This window comes from Eurypyga helias, unplaced genomic scaffold (assembly GCF_000690775.1).
Source record: "Eurypyga helias isolate BGI_N326 unplaced genomic scaffold, ASM69077v1 scaffold9982, whole genome shotgun sequence".
Taxonomy (NCBI): domain Eukaryota; kingdom Metazoa; phylum Chordata; class Aves; order Eurypygiformes; family Eurypygidae; genus Eurypyga; species Eurypyga helias.
The window spans coordinates 4,080-20,469 of NW_010234052.1; the positions used below are offsets into that span (position 1 = coordinate 4,080).

General features: G+C 42.0%; 1 protein-coding gene across 1 annotated transcript; it reads right to left on the reverse strand.

The window, feature by feature from the left end:
- Positions 1–11,560: 11,560 nt before the first annotated feature.
- On the reverse strand, positions 11,561–13,427 carry LOC104505361 (forkhead box C1-A). The gene is made up of 3 exons (XM_010161915.1): positions 13,321–13,427; positions 12,396–12,564; positions 11,561–12,043 (listed from the first exon to the last, which is right to left on the reverse strand). Exons 1-3 carry the CDS (start codon positions 13,425–13,427, stop codon positions 11,561–11,563), a joined length of 759 nt encoding a protein of 252 aa, XP_010160217.1.
- Positions 13,428–16,390: the final 2,963 nt, after the last annotated feature.

A 16,390-nucleotide genomic window follows, 5' to 3' on the forward strand; every position in this document is an offset into this window, starting at 1 on the left:
ACATTTTATTTCAGGATCAGTTTGCAAGCAAAAATTAGAAACTTTGCATACCTCGTTGTCTGAGACCTTCTCTCTTTGGCATGGAAAAGATTGAGAAAAAAATTAAAGGTAGTTTTGCCAAATTTTGCTCCCATTAATAGTGTTCAGATGCTGAGTGATTATGTATTAGAATGACAAAGCATTAAACAATTATCTGCATCACTGTGGAAATAATTCAAAAGAGCTTTCTTGAATAAAGCATAACACTGCCTTAAAATAACCCAGCTAGTCCTCCAGATTACCCTGATTGAGGACTAATTATTTTAACAAGAAAAACATTATACCACTTAAACTGATTTTAGTGATGAAAAGTCAGTTAACTGGGGACTTTTCATTTCAAGCATCATTTTACACACATTTAATCAACAGGAAATTCTCATTAACTTTTGCATTGCAAGCAAAAGGGGATTAGCACCTGGTTGAGTAGAATAGTCTGGCTCCATATCAGCCATGGAGAAGGTATGATAGGCTTGCTCAACTGCCAGATACATACGTCTTCCACCTTGTCATGGTCAAAGATAGACTAAGTTTTGAGAAAATTGACAGATTTGGTTACATTTGTACAACTCTTCTGAATTTCTCTTATTTTTGTCCTAAACACCTCATGGTAGCAGCGAAATTTCCACCCTGTCCCCTTCGGAGGACGGAAAATTCACTAGGAAAAGTCACTCTCACCATATTTTGGCATGTCTGCTTCCTCACTCTCTTATATATTAATTTTTCTTAAGGTTCACAGGAGGTTTCCAAGCCTTGAAAGTCAGGGTTCATTATAGCTAAGCTTTTGTTTGAATTGCAAACATCTGGCATTGCAAAGAGAGAGCAAGTCCTGTACTGCATCGTTATTACAGCTTACGGTGGTCCCAACAGAAGCTACCTTACACCTTCAGCAGTGGGTGCAGGTGGAGGATCTCTGTAGTTACGGTGCAGTTTTATCTGGTTTATTCACACTCACAGCTAGTTTTTGCTCTGGCTTAGTCACACATGCAAAGCCCCAGGGACTTCGGAAGGACAGAGGAGGGCAGAGCTCATTAGTAAAAGCTTTTTTCTCACAAGTCACATAGGCAAGTAAAAAAAAAACCAAACTCAAACCAAACAAACCCAAACCACTTTCCCACTTCTGCTGAACTTTTCTTCTCAAAAGGTTGGCCTGTCGAAAAGCCACGATCCATGACAAGCCACTTTTTCTCAGCCTCTGTGTAACGGATGGCCATGGATCATTACTTCAGGATGGCACCAAGGCTGGGTTTGTAGCAAATGCTAAGTAATGAGCTTGTTTTGGCCTGGGAAATTTCTCTGAAGGCAAAATCAAAGCTGTCTTCTTGTCAAGCCTGTATAATTGGGATACTGAATACTACCTCCCTCCAAATAGGGGTGGGAATATCACAAAAAGAACCAAGCTGGATTGTCCAGGAGATTTTGCATCTAGGAAATAGCCACTATGCAAAATTATTTTAAGGTCCTGCATAGATTCCTTGGATTTGAACAAGTATCCTGGTAGTATAGAGACCCTTTGGAAAGATAAATTTGGAGTTCAATAACTCATTGCAATACCATTGTTGCTGGTGCTAGAGACTCCTCTTGAAATTCCAGGGTTCTTTTGTTTTTACTGACAGTAGAAGGTTTTTTGGTGGGCATTTTTGGAAAGAACTGTCTGTAAAATGTTTCTACTTGCTGTAATTGCACAATATTTGCTAATGCAGGTGGCAGTATGAGTAATATGTGATGCAAGTCGGAAAGTTTTTTCATTTAGCTGGAGACACGGGTATGCTTTACTTCATTTTGAAAATGAGGAACAAGAAGATTATTTTTTTAAAATATAATGACATTTCCAAGCCTTGTAACCTGATCCCAGTCCAGTTTGTAAATTTTTGTGTGTTTTTTTTTTTTTTTTTTTTTGTTTTAATACCCACTTCTGGAGTCATGTGAAAGTGGGAGAGCTGGTAGTTTTTACACACTTATACACAACTCAGTCCTCTGCAAAACTGATCAGTGGCAGGATGGATGAGATGTTCAAGCACTAGAGAAGATTAAAGCAGAGACAGGAAAGGTGACAGCAAATGAAGAGAATGTAGAAGGTCAATAACGTAAGCTTGCTGATGTAGCATGTTTCTAACACAATGCTTTGCAAAGGTGAACTCTCTGTATTGCCTTGTAAATGGGGAGACACAGAGACATGAAATTACTTGCCCTACAGCATTGCCCATGGTGAAGACAAAACAGAGCTGAATCTCTGGAGCCAGAAGGTTTTCTTCTTAGGCTACTCCAGAGAAAAGGCTGAAATACAGAAGCAAGCAAAAATATTTTCTTGACTGCAGTTTAAAAAATAATTACAGAATTTATTGCTATCTCGAATGAGTGCATTATAATCCAAGTATGGTTAAATGTAATATAGGAGGCCATGTGCCACCACCAGCAATACTCCTTTTGTAATTGCCTCCAGCTATTGCTACTAGTAGCTCAGATTGCAATTTCCTTGTACTGTATGTCAATATTACTGGATCACAAGCGAGGAAGCAGGAAGCCTGATAATCAATTTCAGTAGCTATACAGTCATTTAGCTTGTGAGTCCAGCAGTTGGAAAAATTTTAAACTTCAGCTTCAGTAATTGCAACCCATAATTAAGACAAATATCAATTTCATATGTGCTGTACACATGCCCACATGCTTGTAGAGCACAGTATACAGAAAACTCACTTGCTAACAGGAATAAATCACAATTGGGTTTGCAGCTCAAGTATAGTCTTTGCTCTCCAAATTTGGCTCAAGCTGTTGTCATGATATAAAAGATTCAGAGCCAGACAGGCTTAGGAATAAAGAAAAAAATTCCTATACATTAAGGTATATGCATTTCTTCTCTCTGCAATGAATATCTGGTGTTAAGTAGCAAGCTAGAGCTTCATGATTCTGTAGCACAGACCTGCCCTGGTTATTCATTTCATCTTACAAAACATTCACGAAAAGAAAACTGAGCCCCCTCTCAAATAAATATCTGTCAAACAAGGAGAGTTTTAGGAGAGTGCTTCATTACAGAGCCTCCTCTGCCAGTGTCAGTGGACATGCCAGTGGTTCCCAAACCTAGCTCCTCTGCCTGTCCCCATCACAGGCAGGGACGGTGCAGGGGCTGCACAGCACATGGGCAGTAAAAGTCTCGAGAGGATAAGATCCTACGCTGTTTACAACCATGCAGAATGTGCTACCGTTTTTCCCTGAGGAACACAGCCATGCACGAATTAGGCAGTGGTCTCCAGAGATGAGGTGATCTGCTCCTTGTATGTCTCCCCCAGTAGCCCTGTGTCCCTTCTGCTGCCACCTGATGGGAAGGGACGTGGGATAGAGCAGGCTGCTGGGAGTGGGGATTGCCTAGGAGCAGTGGCTTGTCCCCTCCATCCACTCCTAGGAGAGACGTCAGGCGTCTTTATAAACAACACAGGGGACCATGCCTACGGAGAATATGTGTTTCCCATCTCAGCTATGAGGTTCCCTTAAAGGCAAGTGGGATCTTTTCTAGACAGTAGCTCCACCTCTGCCATGTCAAGATAAGTGTGCATCAGCCGAGGACAGAGATACTTTGACATCAGGCCTTCCTTCGTGCAGCTGAGGTTGGAAATCAGGCAGGGTTCTGCTGCCCTGGGAGGCTGCTTGCCTTCAGGCTGTGGCCAGCCCTGGTTTCAGATCTCCCCCAGCTGCTCCCTCAAGCACAGGTGGGGACCAGCAGTGAGGAAGTGCTGGAAGGACTGAATAATCTGGCCCCCCTCCTCTCTTTGCTTGACTCTCCCATCCTGGTCCAGTGAGGGAGCAGGCTGCTACTGCTTTGGGGTCATTTCTCCTCTGGTTGACAAGAAATCTGTCTTCTCTTGTCCCACCTCAGCAAACCTGTTTGGAAGTGCACATCTTGCTCTGTGCTTTCCAGCCGGTCTAGGCTTGTCTGGTTTCATGCACTGGGAAGCAGAAAGAGCTGAGCTTCCTTTTGACTTCAGGATCAGAACCAAAACTGGATTAAAATATTGCTGCTTGAAATTTAAAATGTTGTTTTCCATGACATGATTATGTGACCTACCTTTGTTTATTATAAATCTAATACCACAAGTTACAGTTCAATGAATTCGCATTTTATTTGATTTTTTTTTCTGAAGTAGCCTAAAGCTCTTCAAGAAACAATTGCACAAAAACATATGAGAGCTGCTAATTTATAATCTGCAGCATCACAGCACAACTAGCTTTTCATTTGGTTAAAAGGAAATGGTTACTTAGAACAACAAAGCAAACCATGTGTCCATAGTTTATATTAAATGCCCTTGGTATTTATTAAGGATACACAATGCATCATCTTGAAAATATTTATTTTCCTGTAATTTCAACAACAGCAAAACAAAATAGAAAGTAATACAGTGTCATCCCCTTGCCAAACTGTAGCAGATCTTGGGACATATTCCTGCATTGAGATCCCATGTCTGGGTACTAGCTTAGTGTGACTTGTTTATTTGAGTGCGTACACCAGCCCCAGAACAAAGGTGCTCTCAAAGAACATACAAATGTCTTTGCACCAGGAATCTCACCCCAAATGCCAACATCTGGTTCTACTGTGTTCAGCCCTTGGGCTTTGGGGAACTTCTTCCCTATTTGGACATATTTCCTATTGAATTCAGGAAGTATTTTGTCTGGCTGAAAGACAAGAGCCAAAGAAACCTGTGGAAACAAGCTGCTATTTTGTCTTGAGAAGACACCAAGTAACTGCTAGAAGGTATTTAATTTTCTCTGCAGTCCACATGGCCTTTAATCTGATTAATACTTGGTCCTGGCAACAGAAGATGAAGTTTTTGTCCCTTTAACCCAGTGGCAAAACTCCCATTCATTTCATGAGAGTCAGGATTCAACCAGTCTCAGATGCTCCAATGTAGAAAAATGTTATGGGCTGATTAGTACTGAAATGCCTCCCAGGGCTTGATAATTGCTCATATAGCCCTCAGCATAGGAAAAGCTTGAGATAGATTAATCACAAAACACAGCTCATTGCACCTGTTATTTTCCACATTTACTTTTGTGGAAAGTATTGCTTCTTTTTCCCAGTCTCACAGAGACCATGCTGGAAGAAGGGGATGGCAGAAGAGGATGCGGGTTGCAGTCAATACTAGCACAGCGTATTGCCTCAAGGCAAAGAGGGGAAGATGGGGAGCAATTTGATGGTAGGAATAAATATCTGTGGCATGAAACCTCAAAAAGGATTGTCAGCTAGAGCAGATCCTGCTTGGGACAGATGGCTAATGGTCAGAGGAGCCTTTGGGCTCAAGGGGAAAGTTGATTCTATCCTAATTTTTTTCCTGGACAAAGGAAAACATGATAGTGCTTCACCATTAGCAGCTATGGAAACTGTGGCTTGAGGGGACTGTTAGATCCACATACATGGGGCTGTAAGGCCAAGTGATAGTACTAACAAAACGTTTCAGTGACTGAGGGAGAGAGTAGCATTCTTGTAGCTGTGCAAATTTCAGAAAGACTAGTTTTTTTAATTAGAACTACTGATATCACTATGAAAACTGAGCAAACTTCCAAGACTATTAAGTCCTCATCATGTCTTCAACAAAGACCTAAGAGGGAGCAGCTTTTGTGCGGAACAGTTAATTTGTGGAGCCATAGCAATGAGAAAGCTACACTGAGCGGCACCATACAGGCTGACAACTCAAAGAATGTTTCGGTATCTTACTTCCAACTTGCTCAGAGCAAGACAAGATTGTATGTGCCTAATGTAAACCCCAATGATGGAGACTGGCAGCTCAATTCTGAAGTGCAAAACCTTTTTCCTGAATACTCCAGCAGAACAACACCCCCCAAAGATGAAAGGTTGTTCCTGTTGCCGCACACTGCCGACCCCTGCTACGAAGTGACAATGAACACACAGAGAAACACTTGCGAGAAAAAGAAATTTGGTTGAGCTTCCTGCAACTCCTAGTTTTCTTCTCTGAAAGTACTGTGTAAGTGCTATTTTCAGTTTCATAGTTATGGTGAGAAACATGGTGTATTTTGATTCCTAATTTAGCCTGTTTATCCTGAGAGATTCCAGGATCTTCATTTGAAAGATAAATTCAAACCTTGTTTTTCCTTTGCAGCACACATTCCATAACGAAAACATTGCATGCCATACTTCGTTACAGGGCTTGGAAGACCTTCACAACCATAAATTTAGGAACTTGTGGAACACAATGGACTTCAGGATGGAAACAAGCCAGTTGGCCTATCTGGTCAGGTCCATCCCTTCTGTTTGAATTAACAGCTGGATTTCACAGTGGGAGAAATCCGGCAGTTCTTTCTCAGGCAAAATTCTCACAGTTGGATTTGCCTCCAACCGTTGTAGCTAGGGTGGGAGGGAGCACAGCTTACTTTGTTATTTTATGTTAGCTCTCTGGGTAAAAAAAATCCAGTGTGAGTTCCATAGGACTTGGACCTACCCTGTTCTTTAATTTAATGACCCTAAGTGCAATAAGAAAGACATTCCCAGATTCTTTGTGCATTGCCGTGCATATGGTACCCATGTTCTGGAGAAAGCAATTAGAAGCTGGATGCTGAGGCAAAATAAAGAGGCAGGACCATCTGTTGCTCTGAGAATTCTATCTAGGAGATGAGTTGCTGGCACAGTTTAGATGACCATGTGAGGAAAGATGTTTGGTATAATATGCAGAGTTCAGTTTCATACGTGTTATTTTAATTCCAAAAGTAATTGTACCAAAGTTAATGGATTTGCAAGGATTTACACCCACACAGCAGTGAGGAGAATATGCCCCAGAGGAGACAGAGAGGGGAGAGGCCAGCTGGCATGAGCAGTGCAGGATTTCCATGCCTTGGGTTTGGGATCTGAAGTGCTGATCACGGAAGGGGCTTTGTGTTACACTGCCAGAAGCGAAGACTAAAGCCCTGTGTGCTTAGGGGTGTGTGGGCAAGATTCCCTCTTTTGCTTGAGTGTGGTGGGACACTGGGGAGATGCTGCCCTTGATTTACCATACACGGACTTGATACACAACCCAAGGGCCCTTGCGCTGTACCGATTGCAGAGTCCCAACCAGCTATGTGCTACTGGAAGACATGTAGCAGAACTTTTTCCCCAAGGCTTGTCCCTCCAAACCCCTTTCCCTCCCAGTGTGTCCCCTCTATGGGTAGAGAGTGGAGAGGACACGCAAGATTTGGACTTGAACAGGCAAATCGCTACCCAAAAGGAAAACGCTCTGTGACCAGAAAATAGTGCAAAATTTTTGATTCAGCTTCGAGGGAGTATGCAGGTTGGTCTGCAAGGTAGCTGAGGAGCAACCTGCTGCACAGCTGAGGAAGGTTGTGGCAGCCCAAGCAACAAGATGGAGCACAAGCAAAGGCATGTGGAGAGCCAGCTCTCCAGCGTGGTTTGACCTTCAAATGCTCCTTAAAACAGCTTCTGTTTATACGGGGAGTTAATGGGTCCCAACTAATAATATCTATCTGATTGGCAGAAAAATAGGGGCACTTGGCTTTACTGACAAAGAAAAGGTTTGTTTTCAGCTATCCTAATTTGCATTAACTCTCCCATAACGAGGAGGTTTTGCTGGGGGAGAGGTTCCCATAGCTGAGGTCAACTACTGGCCTGCATTGGGTGTTGGTATGACCTGTCTTCACTGGTGGTGGGGAAAAAAAAAAAGGTGCTGTATCCTTGCGCAAGTACTTTGAATTTCATTCTGAGGCGGAGCATCATCTTGCTGTGCAAATAACACTTCTGTGACACCAATGACAAAAGCCTAAGAAATTAAATCATTAGAAGTCAAATCACTGCAGAATAACCTGGCGTAGCTCCATCAAAATCTTTGTTTTATCATGGGAAGACTTCTTTTCAAAGGATAAATAAACAGAACACCCCAGGGTCCCTCAGTGAGGCTGAGCCTAGCTTCTCCCCAGAAAGAAACCTTTCATCTTTCCTTTGCAAAGGTATTTATGATCCTTGAAGGAGAGGACAAGAGACTTGTTCTCCCCCTGCCTTGCCCACCAGCCTGGCAGGGAGGAGCTGCTCTTCCACGCCTGCCTCCTGCCTTATCCCAGGCTTGGGGCAGGCAGTGTCAGCCCTGCAAAGGAAGCACCTCTTTTGGGGTTAGGAAATCCATGGCTTTTTCTGGGTCTCTCTGTGGTTAGTAAGACCCCTCCAGATGAGGAATTGAGCCAAACACCAACACCTTTTCTCACTGTGGCTGCTGTGCACAGCCTTACCAGCCTGCTGATGGCCTTGGTGGGCTGCAAACCCCTGCCTTGCACTGCTCAGCCCTGGCTTCAGCTTTTAACCTGTGTACCAAACCAGCTACGTTTGGAGAATATTCACCTGCTTTAACACAGGGGCAAAGAGGAATGTTACTGTGAGATGTTCCTTTTAATTTGGTTATGGCTTTATGTGAGTGGCTGGCAGGCTGTGATGGAGATGAAGAAATAGCTCTAGACTCAGAGTGCAGGGATAAAAAGAAAAAAATAGACTTTTTCCCCTCCTTCCCTGAGAAAAGGTAATTTACGTAAATTTATCCACGACCAGCATACGGCAATAGCTCACAACTTTGTTAATGGAAACCTGGTGATCCATAACACTTGTGTGGGAGACATTTGCTTGGGGGTAATACAATATTAATGTTAATATCAATGATCGATCAGAGGATTTGCAAGAAAGGCATAAAGTATTTAATTATAATTACATTGGGAATGGCTTTGTAATGGCTACGACATTTGAATAAGGTCACGTCTAGCCCTCACCCCTGTTATGTTGTTCTATATTAAATGCCATTCACTTTAAGTGCTGGAAACCTTTCTGGAGTCGTCAGAATATAATATACTGGGTAAATTGAAATATGTCCCTTCATTTTTTGAAATATGATTGATATCCTTTGCAAAACAAATGTTAACACCTATTTGTACACAAATTTATTTGATTATATGTTAGGGAAACTCAAGTATGACAGTCTCTCCTAGCAGGCACTTTACTGTGAGCAAAGGACATGGCTATTTGTGAATATTAATTCATCTTACTGAAAATGGTTTTGGATCTCTGCTGTAAGTCCACCTGGGTGCATTTCTGCCTTTCCTAATGTATTTATCTTACATTGCTTAGTAGCCATAACTGTATCTCCATTGGTCTCAGCAGTTCACCTAGGTAAGGTGTAGGCTTAGTAGGAACTTTTCCCATCGAGTTACCTTTTGCTAACAGCATTAACAAAGAAAACATAGGAAGAATCATATTCACACATTTCACAGCAAAAAATATATATTTCAAATATACTGTAGTTGTGTACTATAACTATCAGCCTAACAGCAGCACTGCCATGTTGAAAACAACCAAGAAGAAAATTTGCATATAAAGCATGAATATATAAATATAGGTAGGATCCTAGAGGTGTGCACATACCAACCCACATGTGAGTCCATGCATACACTGAAGTACTAAATGAGGACATGCTCTTCAGACACCTATTCACTACCGAGCATAAATACTAAAGGAGCAAATTCTCACCCCTCTTCAAATGAGAATCCATCTGTCCAGTGACCCCAGAGGGTTTCTTTTTCTATCAGTGTAAACAGCAGATCGATCAGGTCTGATGAGTCAAATTTTGCTTTCAGATAATCTCCCAGAATAACCACTGATTTACAGAGAAGTGAAAGCTCCCATTTGAAGGCAGAATTTGGCCGTAAAAAATCATTCTGTTAAAGTTTGGAAGACATGCAGTGATGTAATCGATGTGATTTTCCATTTTGTCTTTTCTGAAGAAACAGCAGAGACTTTTGCATGCTATGGAATTGCCTGAAGATTGCAAGTTTTATAGTTTTCCAAAAAATGAGCATTTATTACCAATCATTGTGAAATATCACTGATGGTAAATTTTAAGTATATGGCAGGAGTTTCAGCATCATGACGACATATATCATGCATTTTTACAACATATAAGTGCAGTGATATTGCTGCCTTTCTCAGTAACATTATATAAGAATATATGGTATAAATGTACAGTATATATTAGACACAATGTAAAATAACTTAGTGAAATGTCAAAGCTTCTGCATAAAAATTCAAGTCATGCCTGAGCATATCCCTAGCAGAATTTTGCTTAATCTTATCTCGTATACCTTCATTTACCTTTAGTTCATGTTGCAAAGATAATTTTATTTCTCCATATATAATTGCTTAAACCCACCAGAATCCTTGGTTGTTTGGGGTTTTTTTTTTTTTCCTTTTATCTGCAGTAGGTGAAGACTGTAGTAGCCAAGCCAAACCCAATGTTTTGTGGAGTATCTACTCATGCTGCTGTTAGGTGCTGCGAAGCCATTCTTCGTGGACAAGTTGTATAAAAGCAAGTTCTTAAATGCTCGTTACAGTTCATCATTGTCCGTCAGGGTCTGTTCTGAAATACCCCGCTGCACGTAAATGGTAACGAAACGTCTTTCTTTAGGAATGGAGCTCATCATCTAACAATGCTATCTGTAAATTATAGGTATCACCAGCTTTGCTGAAATCGTATCAAGTACCACTTTGGTAATTGCTTGCAAGAAGGATCAATAAAAATCTATTTAATAGGAATATATAACTTGTCTCAGAGCAGGTAGGTGGGATTCTGGCTGTGGTCAACACTGGATACAGTTTCTTGCAAAGCCGTGTCTCCCTTCACACTTGCTAAATCAAATACGTTCAAGGACTTTCTTGCAGCATTCCAGGAAGCTTTCTGATAGTACCAGGGGAGAGATTTTTGTGGGGGTTTGTTTTTTTTTTAAACCAAGGCATTAAGAGTCCCTATAGCTCTGTCACATTATCCCTCAAAGTCTACCAGAGTTCAATAACCTTGCAATTAGCTTTCTTGGAATTATTTTGAATACAACTTCACTTCAACAGTTTAAACAACTCTGCCCTGAATAGGAATAAAAATATACTTTAAACACTTACTAATAACTACATTTTCTAATTAATTATGAATCAAAGCTGCACAACAGTTTGAAACATGTTAAAATAAAAAATAGGGGAAGACAGAGTGATTTTCCATAAGTCCTTCTAAGAAAACAAAGCCCCCCCCTCCCCCCCCTTACATTCTCAGCCAGTGTAAGTCGACAGAATTACACTGGTTTAGATCAGCTTAAGTTCTGACCCATATACTTCAGTGGAATTAATCCTAATTTCCACCAGGGAAAGTGGAGTCAAATTCACTTTGTCTTTAATAAAGCAATGGGTGATAAGCAAGTCTCTTTTCTATCGGATTCTGCTCGAGAAAGGAAATTCTTTGTGGTGTTAAATTATGTCCACGACAGTTTAGAAAACAAAGCAGAATTTCATTAATTTCAGCATAGTGAAAACTGATATTGGCAACTGTTACTTATACTTTAACCTCAGTAAAGTTCTTTGGGTACAGACAGAGGATCAGCTGGTGAATCCGTAACCCTTTCTGAGTACTGCTCGGGGAGAAAACAAGGAGGCAGGCGGCTGATTTTCAGTGACACGAGGCTGCTGAATACACTGCAACTCAGACTTCGGTACCGTGAATAAATAGCATCACATTGTCCAGAACTGGAGATTAATTTGCTGGGCCTCCAGTAGATGATATTTATTTTCTTGCATAGTATACTGAGACCTTAGGACAGGCAAAGGGTCGGGGGCTGAAAGAATGTAATCAATACTGAATTTAATTTCAGAATCCGATTTTGCTAAGGAGGAATTGCTTAGGCTCTGCCTGTTGGTCACGCTGTTTGGAGCAAACCCACGAGGATCCAGTAGTCTTGGTCCTGATTCAATTCTTCCATGTTTACTTTGAGAAGAGGAAATGTTGTTTAAAGCAGAGTCCATAGAAGACATATCAGGGGATGAAGGACTTTTCCCTCTAGTTGGTCTCTGGTCCTTATGTTCCCTTTTCACGTTCCTCCTCCTCCGTCTTCGCCTGTAATTCCCATTTTCAAAGAGATCCAGCATGGATTCGCATCCCGTCGCAAAGCTCCAATAGTTTCCTTTCCCCTTCTCATTCCCTTCTGTTCTGGGAACCTGTATTTATTTAAAGGCAGTTCAGTATTTGTATGTGTTACAGATGCTGCTGCTGAACATCTGCATTCATTTACATTCAAGAATGGTGTAAACACATATGACAAGACTTTTAAGCCTTTTCTCTTTCATTATACGAATAGGATGTAAATTGTATCCTCTTCAATTTGTTATCTATTAGCACGCATCAGACAAGAACATACTCTTTATCTCTGTAATTGACAACTCGGAGAGATTTTAAGTGATTCGCAGCTCAGCTGTTTGTTTCCCTTCTTTCCTAGTGATGAGATTATTCCTGCATATATTTTTTTAGCCATGCAGAGTGTGTATGTAAATATACAGTTACTGATCTTACCTTTACAAAACAACTGTTAAGCGATAAGTTATGTCGGATGGAGTTCTGCCAGGCTCTTTGATTTGATCTGTAGTAAGGAAATTTCTTCATTATAAAGTCATAAATGCCAGAGAGGGTGACTTTATTTGAAGGACTTTGCTGGATGGCCATTGCAATTAAGGCAATGTAGCTGAAAAAAGGAAAACTTGCTGTTACATCATCACCTCACACACTGTTTTTTAGAAACACATGGGTACATGTGTGCCTATATCCCGCTTACAAAAGTTCTCCCAGTGGATCTGCGCCCTGACCCACGACATCCCAGAGATAAACCCCGAGCGTGGTCCTGCCTCTCTGCCCGAGCCCCCGGGTGACACGCAGGCGTTACTTCCAGGCAATTGAACCCCAACTGGGCTGTTTGCCCTGGCCCTCAGTGGAGAGGGCTTAGGTACGGGAGGATTACAGAGAGATCATCCACCTCTCCAACCCTGTCAGAAAAGTTTCCCTGAGCTGGAAGGCTGCAGTGAGACAGACCAAGCTCAGAGTCACTAGAGACCTTGCCTGCTCGTGGAAAGGACCTTAGCTGCCCCTGGGAACATCTGCACCGAGCATCTTCCCACCGCACCGGGGTTATCTACGCCCGATTCACCCACTGGCACGTTGCACTTTTAATTCCCCCTCTCCCAGGGCTCCTGGAGGTCGGAGGAGACCAGCTGAGGTTTGGCGGCTCAACGACATGCCGGAGTTGCTGTGACCCCGTGCAGAAATCATGAACACTTCAAACCCAGAGGGGGAGGCATCTGCCCGCTGCAGTGCCTGCGCTGGGGCCAGACCCATGGCGCACACCTGGGGAGAGGTCTCGCGCTCCCCCACGAGCTGTGATCCCACCATCCCAGACCTCAAAACCTCCCCAGAGATGTGGGGACTTGGAAAAACTTCATCTTACCTGTACGCCGGTCTGGTGAATTTTTTCTCTTCGTCAGAACTACAGGTAGGATAATCATCCCCGTCGTAATTAAAGCAGTTATAGGGGTACTGCGTGTTGTCAAACATTGTCCTGCTCCTTGCTCAGCTCCTGTGGAGTGAGAGAGATGGAGTGATGTTTCTCAGAGCTTGGACTCCCTCCTCCCTTCTTCCCTCCCCTCTGCCTGTCTCGTTCCCTCTCTCCCCCCTCCTCACGCTCCCTCTCCTCCGCGCACACATCCTCTCCGTGATGGGGTGGGGATTGGTTTTGCAATTCTCGCGTCCCAGACAGCCCGTCTGTTAGGGATTTTTTTTGGGGGGGGGAGAGGAGGAGGAGGGGCAGGGTTGTTATTGTTGTTATTGCTGTTGCCTCCAATGGGGTGGTGACTGATGGAGCTGGTGAATTGGGGGTGAACCTTTGAACCGGGGTGCGCACCGCCGGTAGCTCCGCTCAGCTCGCTGGGTGGTCCGGGCTGGAGAGGGGCCAGAGCTCCCCCCGCCACATCCACAACGTGACAAAAGCAAACAGCATGATGTTAATAAATCATGCTTCAAGGTCTCTACTTGGAAATTAAACTTTGAGAACAGAGTGCAGCTCCCCCCAGCCCCCAAGTCGTCCCCCTTCATATTTTTCTCTCCCCAGCGAAGCAGGGTGGCTTTCTTATTTATTTATTTTTAGAAACCCGACGTACAATAAACAGACGTTCCAGGCAGTAACGCACGCTTGTCCTGATCTGCAATCTATAATACAGTATAATAGACATAAATTATATTTCCATGACTAAAGGAAAATGTGTATGTTCAAAGAAAGTAGAACAGAGGGATATGAGGGACTACTGTCAAGCAGGAAAGTAAAAGGAAAATAGCTGTAGGCAGGAGAGCTGCCTGTGTGGGCTTTGATCTGAAGGATGAATTAGACTAATAGCCCTGTGTGTTGGCATCCAATACTGTAACAATTTAATAGTTTTTCAATGCTTTGGAGTGTTTTCCAGCAAGTGATGTAAACCAAAGGCATCACGCACCATTTCAGGGGAGACTAAAAAGGTGTATGCCACATGATAATTAAATTATTTGAAGAGAGCTCTGTCCCAGGAACCAGCCCCAGGAGGAAAATGGTATTGGAAAAGAGAAAGCAAATTGGTGTGCAGAGAGTTACCTGGATGGAAATATAAAAGCAGAACCACTAGCAATGCAACTTATGTTTTCTATAGCATCTTTCATACAAAGTATGTCCCCAAACCCCTTTTGGAGTTAAAGGATACAATTAGGGGAAAATTCATCCGAGCAACAAAGAGCCCTTTAAAGTCAAGTTTAAGTGTCTCCTAGACTTTTGAAAAAGGTGGACATAAGAAAGCTTTTTCTGTGGAATATAACACTATGTTATAACAGGGTGTAGGGGGAAATACATGGCGTGAAAAAAATAGATACAAGAGTTGTTTGCTTGGGAATATGAAACCAGAGCAGATACTCCAAATAAAAAATTATTTCCACTCTAAAATACATCAATAAGCATATGCATGGGGCATCCACTGCAGAGGAGGTGTTAATACAAAGGGTCAGCTACTGCTGCCTAAGGCGTTAGCAGGGCTTTAATATTGAGTAAGATAGAGCAGATTCAGTGGTGGAGTATGAAATGGATAATGTCTTACCTTCATTCATACTCTGTCCAGCTGCACTGAGAAGGTGTAAAGTAGAGAAGAAGCTGGGATATAGACTTGGGAAGATTTTTCCCTCACTAAAAACTGCAATCCTTGACACACAAGCAAATGTCTACTTTGATTTTTAGCAGTGGTTCTTCTCGTTGGAGGTGCTTTACCTCACTGAAATTCCAGTAATTCAAACTGCCTTGCTTCTGATTTATAGCAGTTTTTAAAAAGCAGAACTGGGTTAGTTGACTCTGACTTTACACAACCTGTTAGTGCCCTTTTTTCCGTTCTTCATAGCTATTTATTAAATTGCCTTGCTAAGGAAGACAGACAATATGCTTTGACCAGAATCCTCTCATATCTACTGACAGCATATAATAGGTACTTTTCTGTAATGGGAATCAGAGGAAATTATTGTAGTGTCTTACATGTTATTCACCTCAATTCCTGTATTTTCTTGCTGTGGTGAGTGTAATCAGCTTGTCCACATCTAACACATCTGTAACATGCATTACGGCTGGTGGTTAGCTCTACTCTGTGCAAGAGCTCATGGCCACTGTATTCTTCACCCATTTCCATGGAAAATAACAGATTAAAATTCCATGCCCGTGGCTGGTGTGTGAGACTAAATTCAGCAAATGGAGGTGGGTCAGAACAACCAGTGCTGGTGTCTTTGAGCAGCATCTCAGGAGTGAGTGGGACCAAAGGTGTGCACAGGGGCAGCTTGACAAGAACCATAGGAAACTCCTGACATAGCCGTTTGTGTCACACATAATCTGTGGATAAATACTAATTCCTAGTAGCCAGTGGGCTGAAGGATTTAGTTTCAGGCTCTGTAAATATCACTAAATTCACCTGCTGCAAATTCATATAGACCATGAGAAGAATGCAGACTATTTTTCAGTCCCAGGAGATGAGAAATAAATTATATATTGTCTGTCATCAACTTGCTTCTGAAATCCAGATATGCAAAACTGGCTGAGTATTTCTCAAGGTAATTTTTAAAGCCCACATACTGATATTTTATCCCCAAGTAAATGTTTATGGTCCAATTATAATCCTTGAAAATAATATTCATAAAGAAATGCTAACATGCTTTTATATGTACCGTGGTGGAGCTAGCAGGTGCCATGCTTATGGTGGCAAAACATGTTGTACAATGCTTTTCCCTAGCATCTGTGCAGCCATTATAGTTTAACTAGTGTAACTATAACTCATCCCTGTCATTATCATAAAAGCATAATTTTGCCAGGCTAGTGTTTTCTTAGGTTGTATATTTTCAGAACACTAAGTTGTAAACCATTTGATTTGAGATTGTAAATAGGCAATAAAAATGTTGTGAAAGATTTGTCTATTTTTTTAACGTTGATATTAAAAAGTTATTTGCAATTTTTGTAATTATGACAC